General features: G+C 45.0%; 2 protein-coding genes across 6 annotated transcripts in view; both read right to left on the bottom strand.

Annotated features, from left to right (window-relative positions):
• LOC124014474 (tripartite motif-containing protein 14-like) overlaps positions 1–18,228 on the bottom strand; it is a 435,501-nt gene that overhangs the window by 248,901 nt on the left and 168,372 nt on the right. The gene's annotated exons all lie outside the window — the stretch shown is intronic.
• The window catches only part of LOC124014469 (actin filament-associated protein 1-like), a 133,599-nt gene that overhangs the window by 77,905 nt on the left and 37,466 nt on the right, over positions 1–18,228 (bottom strand). For 4 of the 5 annotated variants that reach the window (XM_046329514.1, XM_046329518.1, XM_046329516.1 and 1 more), the window contains exon 1: positions 9,412–9,983. The exons of the other annotated variant lie outside the window; for it this stretch is intronic. In XM_046329514.1, the coding sequence (XP_046185470.1) occupies positions 9,412–9,463 (52 nt within the window). In that variant the 5' untranslated portion in view covers positions 9,464–9,983. Of the gene's footprint in view, positions 1–9,411; positions 9,984–18,228 lie in introns of those variants that run through there. 5 annotated transcript variants of the gene reach the window in all.

Raw genomic sequence — 18,228 nt, 5'->3', positions numbered from 1 at the left:
TGCACTTGAAAACGCTCGTAATATAACAACCTGTGCCCCAGGCCACTCGTAGATCAGCTAAGTTCATCGTTAGAACCTTCACAGGAGCATCATTAAATCTCCAAGCTGCTTCCCAAACCATCATTTTTAACGTTGCACTTGAAAACGCTCGTAATATAACAACCTGTGCCCCAGGCCACTCGTAGATCAGCTAAGTTCATCGTTAGAACCTTCACAGGAGCATCATTAAATCTCCAAGCTGCTTCCCAAACCATCATTTTTAACGTTGCACTTGAAAACGCTCGTAATATAACAACCTGTGCCCCAGGCCACTCGTAGATCAGCTAAGTTCATCGTTAGAACCTTCACAGGAGCATCATTAAATCTCCAAGCTGCTTCCCAAACCATCATTTTTAACGTTGCACTTGAAAACGCTCGTAATATAACAACCTGTGCCCCAGGCCACTCGTAGATCAGCTAAGTTCATCGTTAGAACCTTCACAGGAGCATCATTAAATCTCCAAGCTGCTTCCCAAACCATCATTTTTAACGTTGCACTTGAAAACGCTCGTAATATAATAACCTGTGCCCCAGGCCACTCGTAGAGATCAGCTAAGTTCATCGTTAGAACCTTCACAGGAGCATCATTAAATCTCCAAGCTGCTTCCCAAACCATCATTTTTAACGTTGCACTTGAAAACGCTCGTAATATAACAACCTGTGCCCCAGGCCACTCGTAGATCAGCTAAGTTCATCGTTAGAACCTTCACAGGAGCATCATTAAATCTCCAAGCTGCTTCCCAAACCATCATTTTTAACGTTGCACTTGAAAACGCTCGTAATATAACCTGTGCCCCAGGCCACTCGTAGATCAGCTAAGTTCATCGTTAGAACCTTCACAGGAGCATCATTAAATCTCCAAGCTGCTTCCCAAACCATCATTTTTAACGTTGCACTTGAAAACGCTCGTAATATAACCTGTGCCCCAGGCCACTCGTAGATCAGCTAAGTTCATCGTTAGAACCTTCACAGGAGCATCATTAAATCTCCAAGCTGCTTCCCAAACCATCATTTTTAACGTTGCACTTGAAAACGCTCGTAATATAACCTGTGCCCCAGGCCACTCGTAGATCAGCTAAGTTCATCGTTAGAACCTTCACAGGAGCATCATTAAATCTCCAAGCTGCTTCCCAAACCATCATTTTTAACGTTGCACTTGAAAACGCTCGTAATATAACCTGTGCCCCAGGCCACTCGTAGATCAGCTAAGTTCATCGTTAGAACCTTCACAGGAGCATCATTAAATCTCCAAGCTGCTTCCCAAACCATCATTTTTAACGTTGCACTTGAAAACGCTCGTAATATAACCTGTGCCCCAGGCCACTCGTAGATCAGCTAAGTTCATCGTTAGAACCTTCACAGGAGCATCATTAAATCTCCAAGCTGCTTCCCAAACCATCATTTTTAACGTTGCACTTGAAAACGCTCGTAATATAACAACCTGTGCCCCAGGCCACTCGTAGATCAGCTAAGTTCATCGTTAGAACCTTCACAGGAGCATCATTAAATCTCCAAGCTGCTTCCCAAACCATCATTTTTAACGTTGCACTTGAAAACGCTCGTAATATAACCTGTGCCCCAGGCCACTCGTAGATCAGCTAAGTTCATCGTTAGAACCTTCACAGGAGCATCATTAAATCTCCAAGCTGCTTCCCAAACCATCATTTTTAACGTTGCACTTGAAAACGCTCGTAATATAACCTGTGCCCCAGGCCACTCGTAGATCAGCTAAGTTCATCGTTAGATGCAGAACTTTATACACAGAAGATCCCCGCAAAACAGAATCACATGGTTTATCCATATCTCTGTTATCGCTGATAAATTCAGAACAAAGTTGACTAGAAATACAAAAGTTACCAGTGTCTTTGCAATTGATACGAAAACACGCAATGTAGGCTATAAAAATATGCTTTAAATGAAAAACCCGAGAAGACTGCATTAAAATCTAAAACGGTAGGCCTGTTTCAATCATATTGAAAGAAATGTGACAGTCCATCAATTGAGTTTTCTACTTGTTTTTCTTTCACCTTTATTTAACCAGGTAGGCTAGTTGAGAACACCTTTATTTAACCAGGTAGGCTAGTTGAGAACACCTTTATTTAACCAGGTAGGCTAGTTGAGAACACCTTTATTTAACCAGGTAGGCTAGTTGAGAACACCTTTATTTAACCAGGTAGGCTAGTTGAGAACACCTTTATTTATCTAGGTAGGCTAGTTGAGAACACCTTTATTTAACCAGGTAGGCTAGTTGAGAACACCTTTATTTAACCAGGTAGGCTAGTTGAGAACACCTTTATTTAACCAGGTAGGCTAGTTGAGAACACCTTTATTTAACCAAGTAGGCTAGTTGAGAACACCTTTATTTATCCAGGTAGGCTAGTTGAGAACACCTTTATTTGACCAGGTAGGCTAGTTGAGAACACCTTTATTTATCCAGGTAGGCTAGTTGAGAACACCTTTATTTAACCAGGTAGGCTAGTTGAGAACACCTTTATTTAACCAGGTAGGCTAGTTGAGAACACCTTTATTTAACCAGGTAGGCTAGTTGAGAACACCTTTATTTAACCAGGTAGGCCAGTTGAGAACACCTTTATTTAACCAGGTAGGCTAGTTGAGAACACCTTTATTTAACCAGGTAGGCTAGTTGAGAACACCTTTATTTAACCAGGTAGGCTAGTTGAGAACACCTTTATTTAACCAGGTAGGCTAGTTGAGAACACCTTTATTTATCCAGGTAGGCTAGTTGAGAACACCTTTATTTATCCAGGTAGGCTAGTTGAGAACACCTTTTTTTATCCAGGTAGGCTAGTTGAGAACACCTTTATTTATCCAGGTAGGCTAGTTGAGAACACCTTTATTTAACCAGGTAGGCTAGTTGAGAACACCTTTATTTAACCAGGTAGGCTAGTTGAGAACACCTTTATTTAACCAGGTAGGCAAGTTGAGAACAAGTTCTCATTTACAACTGTGACCTGGCCAAGATAAAGCAAAGCAGTGTGACACATACAACAACACAGAGTTACACATGGAATAAACAAACGTACAGTCAATAACACAATAACAAAGTCTATATACAGTGTGTGTAAATGAAATAAGATAAGGGAGTTAAGGCAATAAATAGGGCATAGTGGCAAAATAATTACAATTTAGCAATTCAACACTGGAGTGATAGATGTGCAGAAGATGAACGTGCAAGTATAGATACTGGGGTGCAAAATAAATAACAATATGGGCATGAGGTAGTTGGGTGGACTATTTACAGATGGGCTATGTACAGGTGCAATGATGTGTGAGCTGCTCTGACAACTGATGCATAAAGTATGTGAGGGAGATATGAGTCTCCAGTTTCAGTGATTTTTGCAGTTCGTTCCAGCCATTGGCAGCAGAGAACTGGAAGGAAAGGCTGCCAAAAGAGGAATTGGCTTTGGGGGTGACCAGTGAAATATACCTGCTGGAGCGCGTGCTACGGGTGGGTGCTGCTATGATGACCAGTGAGCTGAGATAAGGCGGGGCTTACCTAACAAAGACTTATAGATGACCTGGAGCCAGTGGGTTTGGCGACGAATATGAAGCGAGGGCCAGCCAACGAGAGCGTAAAGGTCGCAGTGGTGGGTAGTATATGGGGCTTTGGTGACAAAACAGATGGCACTGTGATAGACTGCATCCAATTTGCTGAGTAGAGTGTTGGAGGCTATTCTGTAAATGACATCGCCGAAGTCAAGGATCGGTAGGATAGTCAGTTTTATGTTTGGCAGCATGAGTGAAGGATGATTTGTTGCGAAATAGTAAGCCGATTCTAGATTTAATTTTGGATTGGAGATGCTTAATGTGAGTCTGGAAGGAGAGTTTGCAGTCTAACCAGACACCTAGGTATTTGAAGTTATCCACGTATTCTAAGTCAGAGCCGTCCAGAGTAGTGATGTTGGACAGGCGGGCAGGTAGGGGCAGCGATCGGTTGAAGAGCATGCATTTAGTTTTCCTTGCATTTAAGAGCAGTTGGAGGCCAAGGAAGGAGAGTTGTATGGCATTGAAGCTCGTCTGGAGGTTTGTTAACACAGTGTCCAAAGAAGGGCCAGGAGTATACAGAATGGTGTCGTCTGCGTAGAGGTGGATCAGAGTATCACCAACAGCAAGAGCAACATCATTGATGTATACAGAGAAAAGAGTCGGCTCGAGATTGGTCCTTCTGTAGCTCAGTTGGTAGAGCATGGCGCTTGTAACGCCAGGGTAGTGGGTTCGATTCCCGGGACCACCCATACGTAGAATGTATGCACACATGACTGTAAGTCGCTTTGGATAAAAGCGTCTGCTAAATGGCATATATATTTGAACCCTGTGGCACCCCCATAGAGACTGTCAGAGGACCAGACAACAGGCCCTCCGATTTGACACATTGAACTCTATCTGAGAAGTAGTTGGTGAATCAGGCGAGGCAGTCATTTGAGAAACCAATGCTGTTGAGTCTGCCGATAAGAATGCAGTGATTGACAGAGTTGAAAGCCTTGGCCAGGTCGATGAATACAGCTGCACAGTATTATATTTTATCAATGATGGTTATGATATCGTTTAGGACCTTGAGCGTGGCTGAGGTGCATTGTTGGTTAGTGTCTGTAATTTGTCTCAATATATTTCATAATGTGTCGCCTAACATGCACAATGATGTGCCAAGTCTGTAGTATTGTGCATTTGTATTGGGTAAGTATTACAATAAGCAGCCTCCATATTTGCAGCCATAGGTGTTAATATCTCTCTAGAAGCTGATCTGTCGTCAGTACTGTGAAATAATACTAATGTTGAGGAAATATTTGAATGGAGAAACTGATCCGAGAGCAGTGCTCCCCATCTTTCGATCCTCCCAGTATCGACACATGCTCTAACGACGGACTTAGCGACCATTCTCTGCCTTGTGTTTTGGGAAACACATCTTCGGCCGTTGTAGGAAAGAGGCGTTGTTAAAACACTCGTAAAGCTAAATTCCATCGCTATCGGGAAACCGGGCCCTGGTCTGTTTGGATTGGGTTGGCACTTCCCTTTCTCTCTCCCTCCCTCCTTTCCTCTCTCCCTTCCTCCCTTGGTCCGGGTAAACTGAGTGCCTTACTCCTGGGTCTGAGTCGGCACATTTCCTCCAGGCAGTCCACACCCACGCTCAGAGAGAGGAAGCCCGATCTCGCGGTGTCCAGAGCGGGGAAACACGCCACCTTCATTGTGCCTCTGGAACTCTCTCTCTCTCTCTCTCTGGGGCCCCTGTTTGACCCAGAAGAGTTAACCTGGGGACTATTTCAGTAGATTACAATATTCCACAGCAATCAGATTTAAATGGGTAGAACAACCATGACTCTCGTGACAGCTCTGCATCATATTTATACATGAATAAGCACATATACTCTGAAAACCAAATTCGGGGCCTGCAGGCCACAAACACCACAATCAAAAGGCTCAACATCATATCAAACCATGGTCATAAAAACGCAATAAACCTTTAATAAACCACTCTTGCTTTTGAGTCCTTTCCGCTGAAAGCATACACATGTACTGTAAGATGAGAAGAACAGTGGAGGCGTTAGTGTATGATGAGAGCGTTCTCTATCGTGGTCTGTAATTACCAGGGCTCTGTCTGTGTTCCACAGGGTATGACAAGGGAACATCACCGTGGTTTATATCATCTCATCAGTGCCAAACCTATAGAGAATGATAGAGACCTCTAGTGGCCAGAAGGCTATTTTAGCATGGGCAGCGCCATTGAGGGCCCTCCACCGTGCTTCCGCCATTTTAAAGTAGTCAAATAAGTCAACTGAGTGGGCATTCCTATGAGTTGTATCCTCAATGGCGCTGCGCATACTGTCACAGACGCTATAATAGCACAGATAAAGATTAGTCCTCTATCTATCTCTATGGCCAAACCACAAACATCTGAGTCAGACTGATCGACTGATCTACTGCTCAAAACCTCATCTGAGAGATGGGAAGTTGGATTCTGTAGTTCAGAGAGAGAGAGAGAGACGGGGAACAGAAAGAGGGGAGAGAGAGGGAAGTAGGGGAGCAAGAGACAGAAAGAGACAGAGAGAGTGAAACTCCTCCATTATGTGTAAGAGGATAATTACAAAGCACTCAATCTGAAACCAAACCACAAAGAGGGGGATGGAGTAAGGAAAGGAAAGGAGGATAGTGGTTAGAGGCTCTGGATTTCGGTTGGACTCATCTCTCTTGGAGGAATGGAAGGATGGAGGAGACTTGGTGGTGCAGAGAGGATGGAGGATACTTGGTGGTGCAGAGAGGATGGAGGATACTTGGTGGTGCAGAGAGGATGGAGGAGACTTGGTGGTGCAGAGAGGATGGAGGAGACTTGGTGGTGCAGAGAGGATGGAGGAGACTTGGTGGTGCAGAGAGGATGGAGGAGACTTGGTGGTGCAGGAAGGATGGCATTCCATCCTGGACTGTTGTAAATTCACCAGCCAATTGCATTCAACCAATAAAGAAAGAAAGCCAAAGAGGATAGGAGGCAGATGAGATTACCATTCTGGTTCCCATCTCATACTTAACGTTTGTAGTAAAGATAGAGCCATCCATGTATTGGCCCAATGCCACGTTATCTACCGTGACATTAAGATTCAAGCCACTTGCCCTTTGATTGACAGCTCCTAACCAGACAGTCTTTGACGTGTTTATTCCCATTAGACTCCACCCAAACACAGACCACAACCACCCTTTCTTCTCCCATCACTTCCATTGTCAGCCATGTCGTTGTTTTTATTCCAAAAGCCACCCTTGTGCCCCTCCCTAAATCCACGACCCCACATTTGGCTGAGACAGAACCCACCCTAAACCCTGTAACTCGGGTAGTTCCATCCTCCATCCAGACCACCTTCATCTGAAATCTTTGCCCCAGACAGACAAACTAACTAGCTAACCGGCTCATCCTTTTATGTAGGCTGCTAAGCCTATTACATCTGGCTAGAGGTTAATGAGAAATGATCAACAACACTTGTAGTCGTTATTGCCCCGAGGATATTACCAAAGAGTGGCAGAAGTAGTCTTTTATAATGACTCATACTGTGTGCATTTGGAGATTATATCAGATGGCCATGCAAAGCCAATGTTACACCAAATAAAAGGGTCTTGTATTTGTATTGGATAAGGGCGCAGTTACACTATATGATGGCCACACCATATGACAGTCATACTGAATGAGAGTTACACTATATGATGGCCACACCATATGACAGTCATACTGAATGACAGTTACACTATATGATGGCCACACCATATGACAGTCATACTGAATGACAGTTACACTATATGATGGCCACACCATATGACAGTCATACTGAATGACAGTTACACTATATGATGGCCACACCATATGACAGTCATACTGAATGACAGTTACACTATATGATGGCCACACCATATGACAGTCATACTGAATGACAGTTACACTGTATGACACAAGTCTCATATAAATCTGAATCAAGGCGGTCAGTCACATAATGGCTCATCCTCACATTGGAAAACCAATGTGCATAAGGCTATTAACAGGCGAGGGAGAGGGGCTAAAGGTCTCCAATTAGTGTTGGAATTAAACTCTCTGTGACTGAATGCAAGTTCAATGATTGACTTTGGTGAGCGATTATAAAAATAAATTAATCGTTGGATCGGGTTTTCCTGCTGTTGAAAGGTGGTCCCGATGGATTTTCTGACACGTGAAAGCCTTTAAAATTCCATCATCATTGGGGTGCTGGGTGGGGTATCCCTTTCCCCTAAAACCAGAACCAAATGGGCCAACCAACGAAGGGGGCTAAATCACTGACACCATGCCCACATCACAGGCACCCAACGCGGTGCAAATTAATGCCACATCGTCTGAGGGTTTCCGACCGAGGGGAAAACTACAATAATAAACAGCAATAAACACATTAACACTCCATTCGTATTGCTCTCAAACGGCACCTCGTAAGGGTTTATAAACAGGGACTTGCTGAAAGAAATGTATTTATTTCTAAGTGCCAAGCTAGTTGCCTGCTGCTCGTACCCACACTGGTGAGTAGGCTGATCGCAATACAAAAACCTAAAAACACCCTAGCTGTCCCAGCCCTCCAGCCAAAAACACACTTGTCACATTCTCACGTGGCGTGGATTTGAGATCCCAGCGTTACTACACAATAGTCCTGTCGGGAACGCCACCACGTGTGAAGCCGGAATACGTCGCGGAGCTCCCTGATACCGCGCAGCTGCCAACCCAAGTAGGCTGGAAGAGGCTAACGCTGGAGCCAGGCTGTGTTATTGTAAGGATACAGTCTCCTGCAGACAAACAGGAGATGTGGAGCCACTTGGTGTTGTCAAACCAGGACTATGTTATTGACCTCGGGGAAAATCTTAAAATGACCTCTTGGTTGACCTTAAGTATCTGGTCCTATGTAACACATGAGTTGTAACACCATGGCAACCTTTGAGTAGCACCCCGCAATAATGTGTGTAAAGTAATATGATACAAAAATAGCTTGATTAGTGTAAAGCAAGCTTAATATGACACTAACTTTGATTTCAAATAAGACTGGTACATAAACATAACCATTCCACGGCTGCTATAGAAACGAATGTTGCCCTAATTAACTGGTGGTACACTAGCAAAGGTAATGCCCCTGAAATCGCTGAGCCCGTAAAACGCATGTCCAATAAAGCACCCCAAGTGCGCTTCCCTCGATAATATGTGTCAGCGGTCACTTCGTCCAGAGTCAGTGTGCGGCAGCTGCGCCCAGCTAGAGCATAACCCAGTGATTATCCTGCGGGACTGCCTGGACGCCGTAAGGGCTGTATTCATCAGTAGTAGTTGGCTTGAGGGAGGGTAAAGGACGGGGAAGGCTCAGGTTGCAACCTGCTAGGCTACTACAGTCGCAAAAGTAATTCCATGGACAACAAAACCATGATCCCAACGACACTTTCAGGAGCCGGCGGTGGCCAGCAGTCTTTCCAGCCTCCAGCTCGCAGCAACCCCCTGTGTGTCTCTCCGTGTCTCAATTATGAGAAGAAACAGAACTGTATAAAGAACTGTAATCATTACACGACTTAATTGTAGCAAAGCTGAAATGACATTTTACAATGCAGGACGATAATGATAAACAATAATGCATTGTTACTATTAGGATATACATTGTTATAAACCATTCATTGTCGTGACAAGATAATCAATTCCCCCTATATGCTGCTTTTCATTTCCAGTGAGCGTGTTGCCTATTGAACTGTTCCATTTTAAAACCAACAGACTATCAAGGGGTGATTGTAAATATATTTTTCAGATACATATCAATAATTTCAGCGGCCAGTTATTGGCGCCACTGAAACAAAGCGCATGATAACGTTAAAATAGACACTCACCCCTGGAAGCGAACAAAATGGGATCGCTCCGCATCGTGGCTTCCCAGCGCATCTATTCCCCAAACAGCAAACGGAATCAGGCGCGTTCCCGGCAGCTGCCGAATATCAATACAATCCCTCTCCCCACCCGGCAGCGGCCAACGACAGACCCTCGTATGTTTATCCGAGGATAGATTTTCCCCGCGATACCAGCTTTGAATAGCCTTTCTTCACGGTGACCAACCGGCAACGTCTCCGGTCTCGCGTATCCTTTCAAACTTTTCTCCGGCTCTTTTCTCCTCCTCCTCCCTCTTTGCTTCCTTCCGTCCTCCTTCCTCTTTCAAAACTCTCGCTAGTCAAACTGCCTGTGCCTGCATGCCCTGTTCGGCTCAGAAACAGAGCGGATCTTGTTTGAATGCTTGCATCTGCAGTTTTGCACCACGGTGCTGGCAGATCAACTATAATATAGAGAGCTAATCGTGTCGTATAAGCAAGTGCGCCGAGGGAAGACTGCGCTTTAAAATCTGTCCCCTTCACTGTTTTTCTGTATCTCCTTCGCTCTCTTCGCTGTAAAACGAGACGCAACTGTTTCTCTCCGCCCAGTGCTCTCTCTGTCTGGAAGTTTGCAGTTAGCTCAGGAAAAAAAATAAAAACACGTACGGCCAGAGAGGACTAGCCCCACTCTCCCCCTTTTGCTCTGCGACAGATGGGACATTGAACTCGGGCTGGCTCGCCCCTAGGGATGGGGGAAATCGGCAGCTTATGGTAATAGTAGGTCATTAAGGACCGGTCGCGTCTGTCCCTGCACCCCGCACACCCCCGGACGTACAGGGGCCGAATCGTGAAGCTGTGTCCTGTGTCCGAAGGGGAGAACAAAAGCCGGCCATGACAGATATGAAGGAGAGTGCAGCTCAAGTTGCAACACACGGATACATACATACAGTAGCAGGTCATCTACCTCCTCCAACTCAAGACTCACCAGTGTAGAATAGCTTAGGTAGGTATGCTATGGAAACGCTGAACTGAAAAGTTATACCATGTGTACATTGACACATATGAAACCAAGTCACATGTAATGAAGGTCTTTGTAGACTATAAACTAAACACTTGTAGGTGTGTGCCTTGCTATCCCCCCAAATATCCAACCTAACCTTCACTTCTACTGTATGTTAGTAAAGTAGAGTGTTGGGTTAGGTCAAATTGCCACAAAATGACTACCACACACATTTTGTGTTCGGAGCTGATTTCCTTAGACAGGCCTGTTAAAAGCTTTTATCTCACTCACATCTCACTTTTCTGGTTCAAGAAACAAGAAAAATGTAAACACAATATTGTAAAACAGGTTCACAGCAAGACAGGTTTACAGCAAGACGGGTGGCAGGTTTACAGCAAGACAGGTTTACAGCAGGATAGGTGGCAGGGTTACAGCAGGGCAGGTTTACAGCAGGATAGGTGGCAGAGTTACAGCAGGGCAGGTGACGGGTTTACAGCAGGGCAAGTTTACAGCAAGACAGGTGACGGGTTTACAGCAGGGCAAGTTTACAGCAAGACAGGTGACGGGTTTACAGCAGGATAGGTGATGGGTTTACAGCAAGGCAAGTTTACAGCAAGACAGGTGACGGGTTTACAGCAGGACAGGTTTACAGCAGGGCAGGTTTTACAGCAAGGCAGGTTTACAGCAGGACAGGTTTACAGCAGGGCAGGTTTTACAGCAAGGCAGGTTTACAGCAGGGCAGGTTTAGAGCAGGGCAGGTTTACAGCAAGGCAGGTTTACAGCAGGGCAGGTTTACAGCAGGACAGGTTTACAGCAGGGCAGGTTTACAGCAGGACAGGTTTACAGCAGGACAGGTTTACAGCAGGGCAGGTTTACAGCAAGGCAGGTTTACAGCAGGACAGGTTTACAGCAGGACAGGTTTACAGCAGGTTTACAGCAGGGCAGGTTTACAGCAGGACAGGTTTACAGCAGGGCAGGTTTACAGCAGGGCAGGTTTACAGCAGGACAGGTTTACAGCAGGTTTACAGCAGGACAGGTTTACAGCAAGGCAGGTTTACAGCAGGGCAGGTTTACAGCAGGACAGGTTTACAGCAGGGCAGGTTTACAGCAGGGCAGGTTTACAGCAGGACAGGTTTACAGCAGGGCAGCTTTACAGCAAGGCAGGTTTACAGCAGGACAGGTTTACAGCAGGACAGGTTTACAGCAGGACAGGTTTACAGCAGGTTTACAGCAGGGCAGGTTTACAGCAGGACAGGTTTACAGCAGGTTTACAGCAGGGCAGGTTTACAGCAGGACAGGTTTACAGCAGGTTTACAGCAGGACAGGTTTACAGCAGGGCAGGTTTACAGCAGGGCAGGTTTACAGCAAGGCAGGTTTACAGCAGGGCAGGTTTACAGCAGGGCATGTTTACAGCAGGGCATGTTTACAGCAGGACAGGTTTACAGCAGGGCAGGTTTACAGCAGGTTTACAGCAGGGCAGGTTTACAGCAGGTTTACAGCAGGGCAGGTTTACAGCAGGACAGGTTTACAGCAGGGCGGGCTGTGAGACCTGTAGTAGATCCGACATGGCATTCCTTACAGTTAGTGTATGCTGTGCATTATGGTATGTAGTCCCAGATGCCCCTTAAGTGGGTTAATTACTGTACAAGAAAGTAGTGGAAGGAGGAGTGCTTTTTGAGTTGAGAACAGACTTTAGCTAGTAGGGAAAGGGGGTTGTACAGAGGAGGCGCGGGGGGCTGCGCCTGGGAAACAGTGGGCTGGCTGAATGACAGATTTGTACCTTTCCAGCTCGGGGATTCGATCCAGAAACCTTTCGGTTACTGGCCCAACCCTCTAACCACTAGGCTACCTGTAGTAAATAACATGACCAATGGGAGGAGTGCTTGTTGAGTTGAGAGCAGACTTTATGAAATAAAATTGCCAATGCAGATTTTACATTTTTATTTAACTAGGCAATTCAGTTAAGAACAAATACTTGTTTACAATGACGGCCTACCGGGGAACAGTGGGTTAACTGCTTTGTTCAGGGGCAGAACGATATATTTTTACCTCGTCAGCTCGGGATTCGATCCAGCAAACTTTTGGTTACTGGCCCAACACTCTAACCACTAGGCTACCTGCCGCCCCTACACTCTAACCACTAGGCTACCTGCCGCCCCTACACTCTAACCACTAGGCTACCTGCCGCCCCTACACTCTAACCACTAGGCTACCTGCCGCCCCTACACTCTAACCACTAGGCTACCTGCCGCCCCTACACTCTAACCTCTAGGCTACCTGCCGCCCCTACACTCTAACCACTAGGCTACCTGCCGCCCCTACACTCTAACCACTAGGCTACCTGCCGCCCCTACACTCTAACCTCTAGGCTACCTGCCGCCCCTACACTCCAACCACTAGGCTACCTGCCGCCCCTACACACTAACCACTAGGCTACCTGCCGCCCCTACACTCTAACCACTAGGCTACCTGCCGCCCCTACACTCTAACCACTAGGCTACCTGCCGCCCCTATACTCTAACCACTAGGCTACCTGCCGCCCCTACACTCTAACCACTAGGCTACCTGCCGCCCCTACACTCTAACCACTAGGCTACCTGCCGCCCCTACACTCTAACCACTAGGCTACCTGCCGCCCCTACACTCTAACCACTAGGCTACCTGCCGCCCCTACACTCTAACCACTAGGCTACCTGCCGCCCCTACACTCTAACCACTAGGCTACCTGCCGCCCCTACACTCTAACCACTAGGCTACCTGCCGCCCCTACACTCTAACCACTAGGCTACCTGCCGCCTCTACACTCTAACCACTAGGCTACCTGCCGCCTCTACACTCTAACCACTAGGCTACCTGCCGCCCCTACACTCTAACCACTAGGCTACCTGCCGCCTCTACACTCTAACCACTAGGCTACCTGCCGCCCCTACACTCTAACCACTAGGCTACCTGCCGCCTCTACACTCTAACCACTAGGCTACCTGCCGCCCCTACACTCTAACCACTAGGCTACCTGCATCCCCTGCTTCAGAGAGGAAGCTGAGCTTGAGGGTGATGAAAGATGGACCCGTTTACACCAGTGTTAAAGATGTGGTGCAATGGATGGGAGGAGGTGTGTGGGTGTTGTGTTTCTTTGAATGCGTGTTTGAGGCAGAGAGTGTACAAGACAGGAGGATACGCTATAGTGTGACCATGCAAGGTGTCAACCTTTAACCTGAATTGAATGCACAACCTGAAGTGTTTCTGCACACATGTACACACGTTGTATACTAGTTGTATACTAGTTGTATACTAGTTGTATATTAGTTGTATATTAGTTGTATATTAGTCGTATACTAGTCGTATACTAGTCGTACACTAGTCGTACACTAGTCGTATACTAGTCGTATATTAGTCGTACATTAGTTGTATATTAGTTGTATATTAGTTGTATACTAGTTGTATACTAGTTGTATATTAGTTGTATATTAGTTGTATACTAGTTGTATACTAGTTGTATATTAGTTGTATATTAGTTGTATATTAGTTGTATATTAGTTGTATACTAGTTGTATACTAGTCGTATATTAGTCGTATACTAGTCGTATACTAGTCGTACACTAGTCGTACACTAGTCGTACACTAGTCGTACACTAGTCGTACACTAGTCGTACACTAGTCGTACACTAGTCGTACATTAGTCGTATATTAGTTGTATATTAGTTGTATATTAGTTGTATATTAGTTGTATATTAGTTGTATACTAGTTGTATACTAGTTGTATACTAGTTGTATATTAGTTGTATATTAGTTGTATACTAGTTGTATATTAGTTGTATATTAGTTGTATATTAGTTGTATACTAGTTGTATATTAGTTGTATATTAGTTGTATACTAGTTGTATATTAGTTGTATATTAGTTGTATATTAGTTGTATATTAGTTGTATACTAGTTGTATATTAGTTGTATATCAGTTGTATACTAGTTGTATACGAGCGACGGATTGTATCTCTTGCATCAACTCTTTCTTGGCTTTCTGAAAGTCAGTGTTGATGTCAGTGTTTGGCTGCATGACAACGATAACCACACGCACGCACGCACGCACACACGCACGCACACGCGCACACACACACACACTTGTACCCCCACTCTTGCACTGCAGCCATGAAACTGTTGTCACTGACACCCTGCTGTCTCCACACTGTTACTATAAAATATAGGATTTCCCCATCTCACAACACTGGGTGTGGCTCCATCTCTATATACTTCCCTCAACAGTGCTGTGTGTGTGTGTGTGTGTGTGTGTGTGTGTGTGTGTGTGTGTGTGTGTGTGTGTGTGTGTGTGTGTGTGTGTGTGTGTGTGTGTGTGTGTGTGTGTGTGTGTGTGTGTGTGTGTGTGTTGGGGGGTTGGAGTTGAGTGAACTACGTAGTCTATCGACCGGAGTCACATGTCCAGAACACACGTTAGGCTCTATGCAAAATATCCATGAACACATATAACCTTTTCTCTCCTCCAGATTCATTTATTGAATTAAGGACACAGATCTGGGGGTTGTAGCACAACACTGGCCTTGTCCCCAGTCTGTAGACCTCTACGGTCTGTAGCACAACACTGGCCTTGTCCCCAGTCTGTAGACCTCTACGGTCTGTAGACCTCCACGGTCTGTAGAGTGGTAAGAGCACAGACATGCTGGCTCACACTAACCCTCCACAACCCTGACAAAGAGTCTGTCGTCCTGCAATATGATGACATGACACTTTGGGGGGGGGTGAGAGAGAAAAGTAGACATGTTGAGAGAAATAGAGTGAAGGACAGAAAATATGTGATGAGGGAGAGAAAGAGAGAGGGAACGTAGGAGAAAGCATGTCGGGGATAGAGAGGGAGAGAAAGAGAGAAGAGGGAACATAGGAGAAAGCATGTCGGGGATAGAGAGGGAGAGAAAGAGAGAAGAGGGAACATAGGAGAAAGCATGTCGGGGATAGAGAGGGAGAGAAAGAGAGAAGAGGGAACATAGGAGAAAGCATGTCGGGGATAGAGAGGGAGAGAAAGAGATATCAAATCAGATGTTATATTGGTCACACATATTTAGCAGATGTTATTGCGGGTGTAGTGAAATGCTTATGTTCCTAGCTCCAACAGTGCAGTAATATCTAAGAATTAACAACAATACACACACCTAAAAGTAAAATAATGGAATTTAGAAATATCTAAATATTAAGACGAGCAATGTAGAATACAGTACATACTGTACATATGAAGTTAGTAATACAGTATGTAAACATGATTAAAGTGGCCAGTGTTCCATTATTAAATTGACCAGTCATTCCATGTCCATGTACACTATCGTTCAGAAGTTTGCGGTTACTTAGAAATGTCCTGGTTTTTGAAAGAAAAGCACATTTTTTTGGCCATTAAAATAACATCAAATGGATCAGAAATACAGTGTAGACATTGTCAATGTTGTAAATGACTATTGTAGCTGGAAACGGCAGATTTTTAATGGAATATCTACATAGGTGTACAGAGGGCCATTATCCGTAACCATCACTCCTGTGTTCCAATGGCACGTTGTGTTAGCTAATCCAAGTTTATAATTTTAAAAGGCTAATTGATCATTAGAAAACCCTTTTGCAATTATGTTAGCACCGCTGAAAACTGTGTTTCTGATTTAAGAAGCAATACAACTGGCCTTCTTTAGACTAGTTGAGTATCTGGAGCATCAACATTTGTGGGTTCGATTACAGGCTCAAAATGGCCAGAAACAAAGACCTTTCTTCTGAAACTCGTCAGTCTATTCTTGTTCTGAGAAATGAAGGCTATTCCATGTGAGAAATTGCCAAGAAACTGAAGATCTCATACAACACTGTGTACTACTCCCTTCACAGAACAGAGCAAACTGTCTCTAACCAGAATAGAAAAAGGAGTGGGAGGCCCCGGTGCACAACTGAGCAGGAGGACAAGTACATTAGAGTGTCTAGTTTGAGAAACAGATGCCTCACTGGTCCTCAACTGGCAGCTTCATTAAATTAGTCTCAACGTCAACAGTGAAGAGGCGACTCTTGGATGCTGGCCGTACCAATGTCTACACTGTATTTCTCATCAAATTGATGTTATTTTAATGGAGGGAAAAAAATGCTTTTCTTTCAGAAACAAGAACATTTCTATGTGACCCCAAACTTTTGAACGGTAGTGTGTATAGGGAAGCAGCCTCTAAGGTGCAGGGTTGAGTGACCGGGTGGTAGCCGGCTAGTGATGGCTATTTAACATTCTGATGGCCTTGAGATAGAAGCTGTTTTTCAGTCTCTCAGTCCCATCTCTGATGCACCTGTACTGACCTCGCCTTCTGAATGTCTTTGAGGCCAAGCCACATTTTTTCAGCCTCCTGAGGTTGAAGAGGCGCTGCTGCTCCTTCTTCACCACACTGTCTGTGTGGGTGGACCATTTCAGATTGTCAGCAATGTGTACGCCGAGGAACTTGTGCTTGCATGCATGCTTGCTCTCTTTTGTGCGTGCATGTGTGTATTATGATGAAAGAGTTTGTGTGTGTGTGTGTGTGGGGGGGGGGGGGGGGAGCAGTCAGAGCCCAGTCCATGTAGACTGTGTGACTTCCCCTAGTTTTAGAAAGGGACTGCTCCTGTTGTAGCTCCTGTGGTGGTCCAGACGCACCTGTCAAAACCTCTTGGCGCACGACCCACCCCCCCACTCCCTCAACAAGAGGGAGGGGGTCTAGGGGCTGAGGGGGGTGGGGATTTGGGCCTCTTGGTAGGGGCAGTGTTAAACAAACACTCCTCCAATGAAACGATTAGGCCCCTGGAGGTGATGGAGTGATTGCTTCCCGACACAGACTCCAGTCAGACACGGGCTCCAGACAGACACAGACTCCAGTCAGCCACAGACTCCAGTCAGACACAGGCTCCAGTCAGACACAGGCTCCAGTCAGACACAGACTCCAGTCAGACACAGACTCCAGTCAGACACAGACTCCAGTCAGACACAGGCTCCAGTCAGACACAGACTCCAGTCAGTGTTCTATTGCCTATTGTTCTAGTGTTCTATTGCCTGTTGTTCTAGTGTTCTATTGCCTATTGTTCTAGTGTTCTATTGCCTGTTGTTCTAGTGTTCTATTGCCTGTTGTTCTAGTGTTCTATTGCCTATTGTTCTATTGTTCTATTGCCTATTGTTCTAGTGTTCTATTGCCTATTGTTACATTTACATTACATTTAAGTCATTTAGCAGACGCTCTTATCCAGAGCGACTTACAAATTGGTGCATTCACCTATTGTTCTAGTGTTCTATTGCCTGTTGTTCTAGTGTTCTATTGCCTGTTGTTCTAGTGTTCTATTGCCTGTTGTTCTAGTGTTCTATTGCCTGTTGTTCTAGTGTTCTATTGCCTATTGTTCTAGTGTTCTATTGCCTATTGTTCTAGTGTTATATTGCCTGTTGTTCTAGTGTTCTATTGCCTGTTGTTCTAGTGTTCTATTGCCTATTGTTCTAGTGTTCTATTGCCTATTGTTCTAGTGTTCTATTGCCTGTTGTTCTAGTGTTCTATTGCCTGTTGTTCTAGTGTTCTATTGCCAGGTGTTATTAAAAAAGTCTGGTGTTGCCAGATTCAAAGTAGAAGGAAGAGATTAAAAAGATGTCTCCTTTTGAAGTTATTGTCTTTGATTTGGGTGGAATTTGTGCTATCAGAGGAAGAATCACTTCTAGTCCATAGTGAATAAAACAGTTCTAAAAACACTTATCTTCCCTTTTTCACATTCAACATGGTCACCCTTACAACAAACCACCTGCTAGCTTGCTGCATCACAATATCGGGCACTGTAATACTAGAGGCAGGATCAAGGCGTGAATGGTTTTTTTCT

This window comes from Oncorhynchus gorbuscha, linkage group LG25 (genome assembly GCF_021184085.1).
Source record: "Oncorhynchus gorbuscha isolate QuinsamMale2020 ecotype Even-year linkage group LG25, OgorEven_v1.0, whole genome shotgun sequence".
In the NCBI taxonomy this organism is placed as follows: Eukaryota; Metazoa; Chordata; class Actinopteri; order Salmoniformes; family Salmonidae; genus Oncorhynchus; species Oncorhynchus gorbuscha.
This window is presented reverse-complemented; position numbering and strand designations above follow the sequence as displayed.